This window comes from Podarcis filfolensis (assembly GCF_964270895.1).
Source record: "Podarcis filfolensis genome assembly, chromosome: 10".
Taxonomy (NCBI): Eukaryota; Metazoa; Chordata; class Lepidosauria; order Squamata; family Lacertidae; genus Podarcis; species Podarcis filfolensis.
Window position 1 is genome coordinate 35,628,782 of NC_139612.1, and position 14,024 is coordinate 35,642,805.

General features: G+C 50.3%; 1 protein-coding gene across 1 annotated transcript; it reads left to right on the forward strand.

Moving 5' to 3' along the window:
- Positions 1-494: 494 nt before the first annotated feature.
- On the forward strand, positions 495-3,733 carry MYF6 (myogenic factor 6). Its single transcript, XM_083573373.1, has 3 exons — positions 495-1,463; positions 1,660-1,750; positions 2,956-3,733. Exons 1-3 carry the CDS (start codon positions 867-869, stop codon positions 3,072-3,074), a joined length of 807 nt encoding a protein of 268 aa, XP_083429499.1. The 5' UTR covers positions 495-866; the 3' UTR covers positions 3,075-3,733.
- Positions 3,734-14,024: the final 10,291 nt, after the last annotated feature.

Below are 14,024 nucleotides of genomic sequence, written 5' to 3' on the forward strand. Positions count from 1 at the left end.
TTTCCCAATCCCTCTTCAAGAAGCCCAAGCATCACCAGCAATAAGTCCCAGGCTACTTTCACTTTATCATAGGGATTGAAAACTTGTGGACTCCAACTTCCACCAGCCCCTGCTGCTAGCACACCCAGCTGTCAAGGTTGATGGGAGATGTGCTCCAGCAACATCCAGAGGACCACAAGATTCCCATCCTTGCTTTGCGCCCTTGAGCTGGTCCTAAGGCATTTAGGCCTTGGGAGCGACATGTTGTTGCCCAGATGGGCAGGGTACAAATTAATGAATTAATTATTCTGTTGTTGTTGTTTTTTTAAAAAAGCACAACCCCACAAAGTTATTACCTGGCCTATTTGCAAGTATAATCATTAGAGCCTAGCCAGGGTTCTATACTTAGCACAAGGCTGGGAAGGGAGAGGGGATTTTCGTTTGAAGCCCTTTGGCCTGAAACCAACCTGCTGCATTTCACTCACGCCCATGCCAGCAAGCGATTCCCATGTGTCCAACTTTGTCACTCTGGCTGTGCTGGACGGGTCTGGGGTTCAGAAAGCTGGGAGCGGGCTTTGGGGAGAAGGGGATCTCTCCCCAAGGCCTCTTATTCCTCGACTAGGCGAGGATGGTCTCTGGCTGTCGCTCTGTCCGGCCAGCAGCAGCAGCACCCAGAAGGAGCGTCGTGTTGGCCGGGCTCGCCGAGGGTGATGCGCCGCGACAGCTAAACCGGGGATAGGGTTTCAGCGGCGACTCTATATATAAAGCAGCCGGGGGCCCTGATGTCAGCGCGCTAATTAAATTCCGCCGGGCCGGGCGGCTTCTCTGCGGGGGCTTCTCGGTCGGGAGCCCCTCCGAGAGAGGCGCGCAGAGGCGGCGGGAGAGCCATGATGATGGACCTTTTCGAGCCCGGCTCCTATTTCTTCTACTTGGACGCCGGCGACCATGGAGGCCTGCAGGCCCTGGACATGGCCGACGAGGGGTCGCCGCTGTACCCGGGCAGCGAGGGCCCCTTGTCGCCCAGCTCGTGCCCCGACCAGCTGGCCCCGGAGGCCGGAGGGGGCGGCGGGGGCGACAGCAGCAGCGGCAGCAGCAGCATCGGGGGCGACGAGGAGCAGCACGTGCTGGCGCCGCCGGGCCTGCAGGCGCCCCACTGCCCGGGCCAGTGCCTCATGTGGGCTTGCAAGACGTGCAAGCGGAAGTCGGCGCCCACCGACCGGCGCAAGGCGGCCACGCTGCGCGAGAGGAGGCGCCTGAAGAAGATCAACGAGGCCTTCGAGGCGCTCAAGAGGCGCACGGTGGCCAACCCCAACCAGCGCCTGCCCAAGGTGGAGATCCTGCGCAGCGCCATCAGCTACATCGAGAGGCTCCAGGACCTCCTGCACCGCCTCGACCAGCAGGACAAGAGCCACCAGCAGCTCCTGCTGCCCGCCAACGGGGGCGCCGTCGGAGACGCCTTCGCCGGCAGCGCCAAGCAGGGCCATGTAAGCGCCACTGCCGCGCGCAAAAGGCGCGGTCGCCTCCGAGTTGGCGAGGGGGGCGCAGCCGGGCCAGCGGCGGATCTGCTGCTGCTGCTGCCGCCGATCGGCACTCCCCTTTCGTGCCAGCCCCCTCCCTCTTCCCCTGCCCCTGGCCCACTCCCGCCCCCAACTCTCTTTCTCTCCTTCCTTCCTTCCTCAGGTGCCCCCGCCCGACTTCTTGAGCCCCTGCAGCGCCGACTGGCCCAGCGGCTCGGAGCATTCCAGGGCGCTGCCCATCGGCGCCAAGGAAGGTAAAGCTCCACGCTGACAAGGAGACTGGGGGTGTGGGGTGGGGTGTTTCATCTGGCTGGGAGACTCGGGATTGTTGTGCCCCCCACTACGCCCTCTCTTCCCCCACCCGCAGCCCAAATGCTTTCACTTCGCAGGATTCGCCTGGTTTGGCTACTTACATTTGCGCGCGCGCACGCACACACGCAAAGTCCCACTTTTCTGGCGCCGACGGGTCCTCTGGAGCAGCCCTGCTTCCCAAGGGAGTCTTTCCCCCAGAGATGGTGCCTGGTTTGGAATGGAAGGGGAGGGGGCGGCTCACAGACGCCTTTGAAAGTTTCTGCCCTAATAAATCAGGCGCAGTGCGATCCGGAGCTGAGCAGGACCTCCTCTCCACAGCGCGGGTACTTAAGTTTGCAAGCGCGCTTTCTGTCCTAAGGAGAAGCGCACAGAAGGAATCGCCACGTTTCCTTTCAACACCAGCTGCGAGTTGCACCTGTTTCGCTCCTTTATCAGGCCAAACCTGGGTAATCTTCCCAATGCGTTTGCTTTCTGGAGAGCTCCCGTTGGATGGCTCAGGAGGGTGAATTGCCTTGGGAGTTGCCTGCAGGATCGCAGCACACCGCACCCCTCACTCCGTCCTGAGCTCACTGACTTGAAAGCGGACCCGATTCTTTCAGCGGCACATTTCGCAATAGGGTCCTCCTCAGCCTGTGATCCTAAAAACACGTCCTCTGAGAGGCGCAAATCCCCCCACAACTAGAAAACGTTGTGCTAGTTTACTTTGGATGTTTTGGGCTTGTGAGCAAAATCCTTGCTGGAAATGAATGGGATTCACATTTCTAAATAACTCCCGGTTGCGGGGGGGGGGGCTAACCCTGGCAGTCTGCTGCATCTGTCTAAGTGGCGTGTGTCCCAGAAAGGTGATAACACCCGTGCTGACAATAAATGGCCGGATTCAGAATCTCCACCACCACGATTTTATTCTAAACTGCCTGCCTTTTGCACCTGACTTTGGGTTGGTAGATCTTGGGATTCCACCTTTTTGCAACAAAACAGATCTGACGCGCCTGTCCGCCCCTTCCATGATCAGTGTGTGGGTCTTTGAAGGACTCCTGCCGTGGGATTCTGTGGGTGCTTTTCGGTTCAGAAACACAAGTGGCTCGTGAGGAGGATGGGGCCCCTATCCCGCGTGCGCTAAACTGCATTTTCCCCCTTCCAAACCCAGGGAATCCCCTTGGCGACTCGTCCGCGTCGAGCAGCCTCCGTTGCCTCTCCTCTATCGTGGATAGCATCTCGTCGGAAGACCGCAAAGTACCCAGCGGGGAGGAAGTCGTGGAGAAGTAGCCGGCCTGGTAGTATTTTTGGAAACATGCAGCAGCCCCGCAAGGGACGGTCTCTCTCCCTCCCTCTCCGCCCCTCCCCCTCCACTTCGCCCTTTGGACTAAATCACAATTAATTTAATCTTCTGGAAATCCTAGATGGGGTGGAGGGCGGCGTTGTGGAAAAGAACACACAGCTGAACAAATAAAAAGCGCATCTTCTTAAAAGGAAGTTTTGCCCTCCGACAAAAGTGCGCCGGCCCGCTTGCATTTCCACCCCGCCCCCCCTCCCGCAAAACCAATTTTCAGACGTATTTTTATTTTACCGAACGTTGCCTCGACCACCCCAACCCTCTCCTTTTATAATTAATATATTGCCTTGTGGTTTACTGAGGGTCTTTTCTTTGGGTAACACAGTTCATTCCTGTTTGAAGGAAGTTCCTGGTTGCCTTGTATTCTCTTCTCTCTCTTTTTTTAAAGTTCCTGAGATTTAGGATTTGTGTTTGCGTGGGTTTTGTTTTTGTTTTTGTATATAATGTTAGTACTTTTCTTTATCTCTTATTCCCTTTTTTAACAAAGACAAAAAAATTATTATCTATTTAAAATGTGGAAAGTGATCCTGTATATAAGAAAAGCTAGATAAAGTTTCCAAGGTTGTAAAATAAATCTCTTTGTGTAAAAAAAGAAGCTGTGCTTGAATATTTTTAGCCTTTTGGCGTTTGTGTGATTCAACTGAAGACTCTAAGCTGGCGGGGGAGAGATAAATGATATGGGTTCTTCTCTTTCTCTAACCCCGACCCCCAAAAAGGAACAATCGGGACCGCTTTTTCAGAAACGTACTACCGGTTATTGAAACGGATGGCATTTCCTCGTGCGTGGGATTATTTTAAGATCGAGCTCTGGCCATTTGTTCTACTGAAATAGTACCAGTGCCTCCTCTGAAGTCATAAAATGAATGGGACAACAGCAGAGTAAATAGCTTAGGAACAGAAAGAGCGAGAGAGAGCACTTTCATTATTTGTGGCTTGCCTTCTTCCTTGTCCCCAACAACCTCCCGTTCTGTATGTCTTCTCAAGTCGCTAGGCCTCATGCATTCAAAGCGCATCTAGTGCCGCGAATCCACGCTTTTCTTGTTCTTTCCAGAGATCGCTCCTCCGGGTGTGCCTTTTGCATCCGATCTCCGCATATTGCCAGAATCTATTCCCCCTTCCCTCTCCCTATTTGCGGGTTGTGCGCCTGGGTTGCACACCAGCCTTGTTTGAAGCAGAATGGATGGGCGTGAGATCCAGAGGCTCCGACAGGAGGCTGTCCAGTCCCTTGAGATGTGGAGAAGGGGCGCCTCACGTGATGAAGGGGTTAAGTGGCTGAGAGGAAGGGGCCAAGCGCGCACCTCTGGAGGAAAACAATCCGCTTCTGAGGCTGGCAAGGCGAGCCTCTTCCTCCCAGGGAGAACAGCCCTTGGTTGTAACCAGAGTTGTTTATCATCCCAGGAAGGGGCGACCACCAAGAATCCACAACCCTCCCCCCACGTCTCTCTTCCCTGCCCTCCTCCTGCGTCCCCGCCAGCCTCACCATGTAGAGCGAGATGCAGCGTTTCCAATTCTCTGCAAGGCGCTTTGTGGGTTTGTCCCGGTTCTGCGTATTTTGTGGTTTGGTGCTGCTACTTTAATTATGTTCTGGGACTCTCATGATGTTTATGATTGCAACTTGTTTAAATTATTTTTACTGTAATGTTGTGGTTTAATGCTGCAACTCGCCCTGGGACCTTAAGGTAAAGGGCGGGTAATTATTATTGATGCTGTTATTATTATTATTAATCATCATCATCATCATCATCTCAAGGGTGTCAGAGCTCTCAGCCTCTCATTCAGAGACTGCTGATCTGGAGATTTTCCCTTGCCTTCCTATCTTAACGGGCTGTGGCTGTCCGAACATCATTCTTTGCATCATCCTAAAGTCTCGATCCTGCGTTCACTTACTTGGGAGTAAGGCACATGGAAATCCGTGCGACTTTCTTCTGAGTAAACATGGACTCTGTGCGCGCGTGTGATTCACAGGCAAAATTGCGCCTGCCCGATTTTTTTTATCACGCTCCTCCATCCTCAACAGAGAATAGCTCAGGTCTGAGCTGTTCGTATGATAGAATAATCATGATTTTTCAAGCAAACTTGCATCGTGTCGCCTTCTAGAAGGGCAGTTCTGGGCCCGCTTACGCGGAAGTAAGGCCCTAGGACTTACTTCCGAGTAAAGAGGGATAGATTCACGGTGTCGATTCAGTTCCACGCGTTATATAATTTCGCCTGACCTCAACATTTTGTCCTATTCTTTTCAGTAGGATTTATTCCCGAGTAAGTGCGCAGAGGACTCCAATCTGGCATCTTAGTTACAAGATGAGAATTTTACTCCGATATTTTGAAGTTGAAAGGGTCTGCAGGGAAGAGTCCCTCTGCCTTGAGAGACCAAACTGTCCCTGGCGCGACTCTGTCGATCTCGAAAGCGGGAAAATTTTTAGGAGCCCCAGACCATCCGAAGGAAACAGCAGCCAGGAACGAAAATTATTTCCCCCCCCCCCCGCCAATGTCTGTGCGTCCCCGCCTAGTCCCAGCTCTTCCTTGTGATATTTTAGCCTTACCAAACGGTGTTGGGTTCCCCTTCCGTCCTTGTCTTCTCCCTGCAAAGCGCAGTAACGTGAGAAATTGTTTGGAGTAAACGGGACTTCCAAGAAGGTTTCTCATTAAAGAAACAAAATAGTCTCTCTCCCCGGACCTGCCCCCCCCCAGCCCAACGCGACCTCTGTGGCTGCAGCCAAAGAGACCCCGGGTGTGTTTGCAATTACACTGTTTGGCTTTGATATTAAGAATGATAATCTTTACCTAACTCTAAAGCCAAAGCAAACGCGGCCGTTGGAAGCACAACTCTGGAGAAAGATAAGCAGGTTTTGTGTCTGGATCTAGTGAGAGGTCTCTCCACCCCCCTTTATTTGCTCCCCTAAGCCCACCCACCAGGCCAGGGAGAAGGTGGTCTGCAAAAGGAGCAGCTGGAGAACGAAGGAAAGAGATTTATTCGGCTTGGGGCTGATTGAAACAAGGTCAACTTTACCTGCAGGTTGGACTTCCTACATCCTTGATTCATCTGATGGACCTCAGAGATTAGGAGATCTTCTCGCTCCTGCCCCTAGCCTCACATCCACACCAGACAGTTAAAACGCCCGGTTTTCTCAAAAAAATCCTGGGGACTATGCTTTAACTACAATTCCCAGCACCCTTAACAAACTACGAGGGAGGAATGTGCTTGGCAGATCTTTGCATTGAGAAGATAATGGGGTGGTCGCAGAGGCAATGTGTCTCTTGCTGCAGAGCGTCTATAGGCAACAAGCCAATAATAGATTGCTTTGTCTTCTTGTTGTTGTTGTTGTTGTTGTTGTTGTTGTTGTTGTTGTTGTTGTTGTTGTATATTTCCTGCCACTTCTCCCAACATGGTTCTCAGTCTCCCATTCAGGCACTGTCCAATCCCATACTTGCCGGGTTTCAGCAAGCTGATGGCCTCAAGCACCCTCTCTCACCATACCATAACCCAGGCTTCCTCAACCTCGGCTCTCCAGATGTTTTTGGCCTACAACTCCCATGATCCCTAGCTAACAGGACCAGTGGTCAGGGATGATGGGAATTGTAGTCTCAAAACATCTGGAGGGCCGAAGTTGAGGAAGCCTGCCATAACCAATATGGAGCTTCAGAGAGCTCAAAGCGCTTCACGGTAGTCTTCACGACAACCCTGTAAGGTAGGGCACATTGTTAACCCTACTGGATTCTGATGGTTTTGATCCACTAGAATTTTGATAGCTTTCAGATGGGTGTTAATGTTAATTATTATATATATATATATATATATATATATATATATTCTTTAATTAAAGATAAAAAATTACAAGTGCACAGAGTAAGATAAGATGGGGAAAAGAAAGGGGGGGGAGAGAAATAGAACCCATGTAGAAAACAAAACAGAACGGGGAGGGGGAGAAAATTTGTATACATTTAAAAAATGGTTATTGTTGTTAACCAGACCTTAACCTAGTAAGGTACTGTATTTATAAAAATGAAAATTGGAGTTCCTCATGCATGCAAGTTTGTTTGTTTTCAGTGTCCATGTGATGCCGTTGTCATCAAAATGCGGGGCCAGCAGCCCCCCCATGAGGCCAGGTGTGGCGGGGGGGGGGGCACACGAGGTGCCAAAATATATTGGCCTGGCCCTGTCAAATTGCCATCCCATACTGCACCCCACAATAATAATAATAATCCAATTTACCTTTTATAGGTGATATCTGATACATTTTTTTTTAAAAAAAGTTGTCATTGACCCCTTTGCAATATATCAATGACCTGTTTGGAGTATTACACGTACCCCCCCCCCCAAAGCACCTTTTGTCATGTCAACAAGATGGTCATGGCCCTTTGCTGAAAAAATAAATCCACTTCATCTGTTTGCTGAACACTTGTGGTTCTAGTAATAGAATCCTGAGCATGGAGCCAATCCGATGCTCTTTTTCACAATGCATGGACCCATACAAAATAACTAGAATGCAAACGTGAATCTGAACAGCGTTCCATCTCCTCCACCCTCAACTGCACGCAGTTTGGGGAAAACTCTCGTGGCTTGAAAACCAGCAGTGTATCATCTGAACCCGGACCCCAGTTAGTCATTTATCCTTCCAGTGAGAACCAACAAGCTTCTCCACCTCACCCCGCCGCCAGACCCTCAGCTAGGATCCATGCTCGAATTGCTTGCTTTAATGAGCATCTGTTGAATTCATTTCTAGCTGTTGAAAACTGCTGCCTTGTTTAGAGGGGGCTGGCTGGCTGCTGGTGGAAGGAGCTGAAGTCACCAGATTGTTTCAAAATGCCATGTTGTGAACCGCCCTGAGATCTACGGGTGAACTGCGGTATACAAATTTAATACATACGTACATAGTCATCAGTTTGCCAACCTGAGAATCAGCTGCCTGGAGAGAAAGGCAGCCAGCGCCTCTGGAACAAGGAACCCGGGACAGCGCACCCGAGGGCCCAAAGGAGTCCCTGGCCTGCTGCTCCTGTTGCCTCCCGCAGGCCGCTTTTGATCTCGGCCAGGCCAGGCCAATGGCTTCTGCAGCTGGGCCGGAGCCCTCCCGCCGCTGGGGCAGGTACGGCTGTGTTGACATAGGTGCGCTCTCCGGCGCAGACGGGCCCCGCAGCCGAGTAGAGGTTGGGCGGCGAGGGGGAGGGAATCTCCCAGCGGCGGGGGAGTCTTTGGGGACCCCTTGAAGGTGCCAGCCCCCCACCCCCACCCCGTATATGTTAAATGGTTAAAAACTGAGCTTTCTAAGGAGGAAATCATTTCCTTGAGGACCAGCGTCCGGAGCTCGAGGTTTTTCCTTGTCCGGTGTTGCCAACTCAGCCATCTCCATCTGAGCGGGTCTTTGTATAAAACCTCTCTCTTTCTTTTACCTGAATGTTGCCCCGTGGTCCCCCCCAAGCCGCCTTTTCCAAATCAATCGCGGCTGTCACGCCTTCCTAAGAAGTTCCTCTGTCCCCAGAACACTTTGGCTGAAGGCGCATGGCTGCAGAGCCGCCGGCATTCCTGACAAAGGAGGAAGCGACGGCAAGATTTGCTACCCGCCTTTCGCCATGAGATCCCAGGGCGAGTTACAACAATGTGAATTCCCCGCCCCCCGTATTAAACTCAGTTAAAACGGTTGCCATGTTATCAATCTTAAGACTGCCTTTCTTCTGTCACTTACATCGTGGGAATCTTTGCTGTATACAGTTGTACCTCGGGTTACATACGCTTCAGGTTACATACGCTTCAGGTTACAGACTCTGCTTGCCCAGAAATAGTACCTCGGGTTAAGAACTTTGCTTCAGGATGAGAACAGAAATTGTGCGGCGGCAGCGGGAGGCCCCATTAGCTAAAGTTGTGCTTCAGGTTAAGAACAGTTTCAGGTTAAGAATGGACCTCCGGAACGAATTAAGTTCTTAACCCGAGGTACCACTGTGCATCAAACAACCTTGCTTTTGATAAATGCAAAGATTTGCAAACTCCTCCCCCACACTGTAGCAAAAAAGTAAGTACTGTATTGGAATTTCCAAGGGATGTGGAACAGATCCTGTGCAGCAGAAACATACGCAAAAGTATGGGAGCAGGCCAGACTCCTTGTCCTTCGATAGTTTTGGCAACTTATTCTGGCAATGAGAGCTTAGTTCGCCCTTGACTTCCCATTGATTTGAATATTGGCTGGACCTGGAATTGAAAGCAGGTTCAATCTCTAGCCAGCCTCTCGTGAGCCCTGCGTAAAAATCTTCACAGCTCTGTAGAGACCTCTGAAAATGTCGGAGAGGGAACGGGTCAACTTCTTGCCGGCTCTCTCTCCTCCACGTGCAGCCTCTCACTCACTCAGTCGGTGCCCGGTTCCCACAAGTGCCTCCTCCGGGGGAGAGGGCTCCTTTGCTCCCCCACTCCCTGCTTCTCTGGTTCCTCTCTCCGGCTGGACGTTTGCAAATTTGTTTTGAGATCGGCTTACAAAAAGGGAGCCGGCTCCTCCGAGAGATACCAAGTGCGCTTTTGCTGGAGTGACGACACACACAGACCAGCGCTCCTTTTAGCAGGAGAAAGCAGCCGAGGACTTTCTCAAAAGCTCTGGACAAAGGAGACGAGAGCTGACGTGCTGTAAGCGCAAATATCCCTTCAATAATAATCCCAACGAAGGCTGGAGCGATCGCTTCTTACTCAAGAGAAAGAAAGAAGCATTGGGCTGCGTACACACCGTAAATTTAAAACACATAGCTTCCAGGAAAGAATCATGGGAAACTGTAGTTTGTTAAGTGTATTGTTAAGCTCTGTGAGGGGTAAAGTACAGTTTCCATGGGTTTTGGGGGCGGTGTGCTTCAAACGCGCTCATCAGGTGCAGCCACTGACTCGAGAAAAAATGATAGTATTGTTGATTCAATGGCTCATTTTTTGTTTCTCTGTGAGGGTGCATCTAAACTCCAAATAAACTACGAAAAAGACTCAATCTCTCTCCTACTCCCGGGGAAAAAAACAAGTTCTCCTTCCAAAATCTGAAGAAATCTTTTATTGCCCTATATTTTGACAGCATTCCTGTAAAGGCACTTTCCCCTCTGCACTTTCAGACGTTCAGAAACTCCCTGATAGAAGCATGATTGGCTGTCAAGTGATGATTTGGGGCTTCGGGTCTGTTGACTTGATAACGTGCAGATTCGCCATAAGCGAGCTTTTTAAACAGCACATTGGCGGTGAATATGCCAAAGCTACTACTAAGCGCTTTCTGAGCAACGCCTGGCGAATGTGCACAATAACTGGCGTCTCTGCACATTCTCCTTTCAGCCGACAAGAATCAGCTCGCTATGAGCTAGTGGTGTACCCTTCATCCAGGCTAGTTCTCGCCTTCTTAACGATTTCTTTTCGACTGCACCAGCCATGCTTCCCATCCCTTTGCGCATCTGCTCGAGTATTTGATGCCCCCTGAGGTCACGAAGCAACAAGGCGAGCGACGCGCAGCGCTTCTGGTCCTCCTGATAGGAATCAAACTGTATTATTAGCCCCGCTGCGTAGCCCTCTCAGCCACCGAGCTGATTTGCAGAGAAAGCGCCCTGGAAAAGGCGGCTGGCGCTTGCAAAAGATCAAGTTTATTTGTGTTCTTCGGAGGATAAATCGGTAAACGGGTTAATTTTCGCCCCTGGGGAATCCGCGAGCTCAAAACCTCCATCCGAGCCAGTCCTCGAGTTACAGCTCACCAGATACCTCTTTCTTTGCTTGGTGGGCGATTCCTCCCCGAAGCCAGAGGAACGGATCCGCCGGTTGTCCAGAAGTTTATTTTCTATAAGCGTCTCCCCCTCTGCAAACTGCTTTAGAGCAGCGTTCGCCAACCTGGTGCTCGCGACAACTCCCATTAGCCCTAGCCAACGCTATGGTGGCTGGGAAGTTATTAGGAGAGAGAGATATGTCTCAAAACATTTACCTGTATCAAGTGGGGAATATATTCAAAGCGTGTGTGAGAGAGACACGCCTGTGCTTTATAATAGGCAGAAATCGCCTTCGCTAAAATGAAAGCTTTATATTACGCATTAGCTTATTAATATATATATAGTATTGTTGATTCAATGGCTCATTTTTTGTTTATAGGAAAGGTGAATACAGTGGTACCTCGGGTTACATACGCTTCAGGTTACAGACTCCGCTAACCCAGAAATAGTGCTTCAGGTTAAGAACTTTGCTTCAGCATAAAAACAGAAATCGTGCTCCGGTGGCGCGGCGGCAGCGGGAGGCCCCATTAGCTAAAGTGGTGCTTCAGGTTAAGACCAGTTTCAGGTTAAGAACGGACCTCCGGAACTAATTAAGTACTTAACCCGAGGTACCACTATACTAAATATATATATGCCGCATTCACCTTTCCTTAAAATATTAATTGAAGGCACCTTTGTTACCTTTCGCTTTTATTTATTGTAAAGTAGTCTATCATCAATTATTACTGATGATCGATCCACCACAGTGAAGATGAACGAGATCTCCAATTCTCAGTAAAAGTTCCAGGTAAAAGTTCCGGGGTGTGTGTGTTAAGTGTAAACATAGCCCTAATCACGGCTCTCCTTTGAGCAGCGAAGGGACTCGGCAATTCATCTGTTAATTGTTCATACAAGACATTTACTTTGGGTCTGTATTTGTGTACGCCCCTTTGAATACCTTTTGACTTCTCTTTTTAATACTTCTCTTTCGATGCGTTTCAACGCTGAAAAATAAAGTTTTTCTTATTGTGAAAAAGTAACAAATAAGTTACAAAATGAACCCAAGACCCGCACAAAATCAGTATTAGTCCACTGAAGTCAATGGTCTAACTTCCTTTTCGGATTCGTTCGCCTACACTACAACATAGATAGGAAACATTTTTCAACAGGTGGAGGGCCGCATTCCTTTCTATACAATGTTCCCGGGGCCACATTCCAGTGACGGGTGGGTCCAGAAGCAAATGTGGGCGGAGCAACGCATTTTGCCTTCCTAGACGGACTTCTTCCCCCCACCTTTCTCGCATCCAGGCCCGCAAGAAGCCTTGCCAGAAGGCAAGAGCTTTCTCTGCATCTGGACTCAGGAACACGGATCGAAACTGCCCTCTCCCTTCCTATGCGGCCGTTTAATACCGACCTCTTTCCATAGGAAAAGTAGCGCTTAAAAAGTGCAGGATGCGAACTGGGGAAAGCATGTTGGCGCCTTGGCGATGAAGGCCTTCGAAAAGGCCCTTTCCTAGCCCACCTTGAGGCTCCCCCTCCCTCCGCCTGCCCTGCTGCACTTCTTAATTGCTGGGACCCCGGGGAAGCTGTTCCCACCGCCTCGCGTCAAGCTGCTCAGGATCTGTGAGACTCGAAACTTTACCCTGAGAGGAGGGGCGGGGCGGGCGGTGGCAGCTGGAACGCATCTGTAACGGTGCAGAGACAGGATTGGAGCCGCCTCCCGCCGGCGCAGCCTCTGTCAAAATGAAACCGCAGCAAGGGGGGGAAATAAGAGAACGAGGAGGAAAGGCGGCAGGGCAAGAGTTGCTTGGGCTAAAGCAACCTGTCTTTGGGCTGGGAAATCAGAAAGAGCAGTGGCTTCCGGTGACTCTGCAGAAGCAGGGGCTGGGGGGGGGGGACCAAGTCATGATTTTAACACACCATGCGCCCCACTCCACAAATCCTTATCTCTCCCTGCTGTAATAATAATAATAATAATAATAATAATAATAATAATAATAATAATAATTTTATACCCTGCCCATCTGGGCGGCTCCCAATAGAATATTAAAAAGCACAATAAAACATCAAACATTAAAAACTTCCCTAAACAGGGCTGCTTTCAGATGTCTTCTAAAAGTCAGATAGTTGTTTATTTCCTTAACATCTGGTGGGAGGGCGTTCCACAGGGCTAACGGTCAACGGGGCTTTAAATGTTGACTCTTTGCTTGCGCAATGATCTTAACCATTCGGTTTAAGAAAGTGTCAGTCTTTGAGAGGGTGGGGTGGAAGGAGAATTATGTGAAATTTTTCCTCCTCCTGCCCATCAGAAAATTCCGAATTGCTGGTAGAACATTAGGTATCATTCTCCAAGCCCGCCGCATTGGGAAGCCAGGAGTCCTGAAAGCTTTGATCAGTCATTAGAAAGGAGCGTGTGTGTGTTCTGGTATTATTACTATTACTGTCCAGAGGTAGCTCAAGAGACTCTTAATCTCAGGGTCGTGGGCTCGAGCCCCATGTTGGGTGAAAGATTCTTGCATTGTAGGGGTTTGGACTAGATGACCGTAGGGTTTCTTCCAACTCTACAATTCGATGATTCTAGGATAGAGACTCTAGGGCTGCGATCGTCCCTCTGAAACCGGGGCAGGGGCGGACACACATAGTAATTTTTAACTCCTAGGAACAGCAGGAAGGTCGTTTCCGAATGTGCCTGCCGCATTGCCTAATGGCTTTAAAGCTGGTTCTTTCAATTGCCCTTCGTGTTCCGTTTGGCACCTCTGCTTCCAGGGACAAGCGCGGCTACCTGAAATCTTCGACGACCGTCCAACTTTGTTCTCTTCTTAAGAACAAAGGTCAGCCCGTTCCAAAGCTGCATTCCCAGCCACGTCTACTCAGAAGAAAGTCCTAAACTCCCAGGAAAGTGGAGTTAGGAATGCACCCTTCCTTGGAGAGGGGACTTGCCCTGTGGGATTTCCTTCTAAACAGAAGGCCTAGGATGGAGCCATCGGCTTCCTGAAGGCGGGAACTGACCTGACACTTAACTGAGCCGTCGCGTTTTTGAAAGGCGGCCTCTCTTCCCCTCCCCGCTCCTGGTTGCTCCTGCTTGTCTCTCTTCCTTCTGCTCTGATCTCCAAAGTGTTACTAATTGAGCCTCCCGGATCCGCGCCTTTAAAAGGCAGCAGCCAAAAGGAGCTGGGAAAGAGACGGTTGTCCCCTTGGGAGAG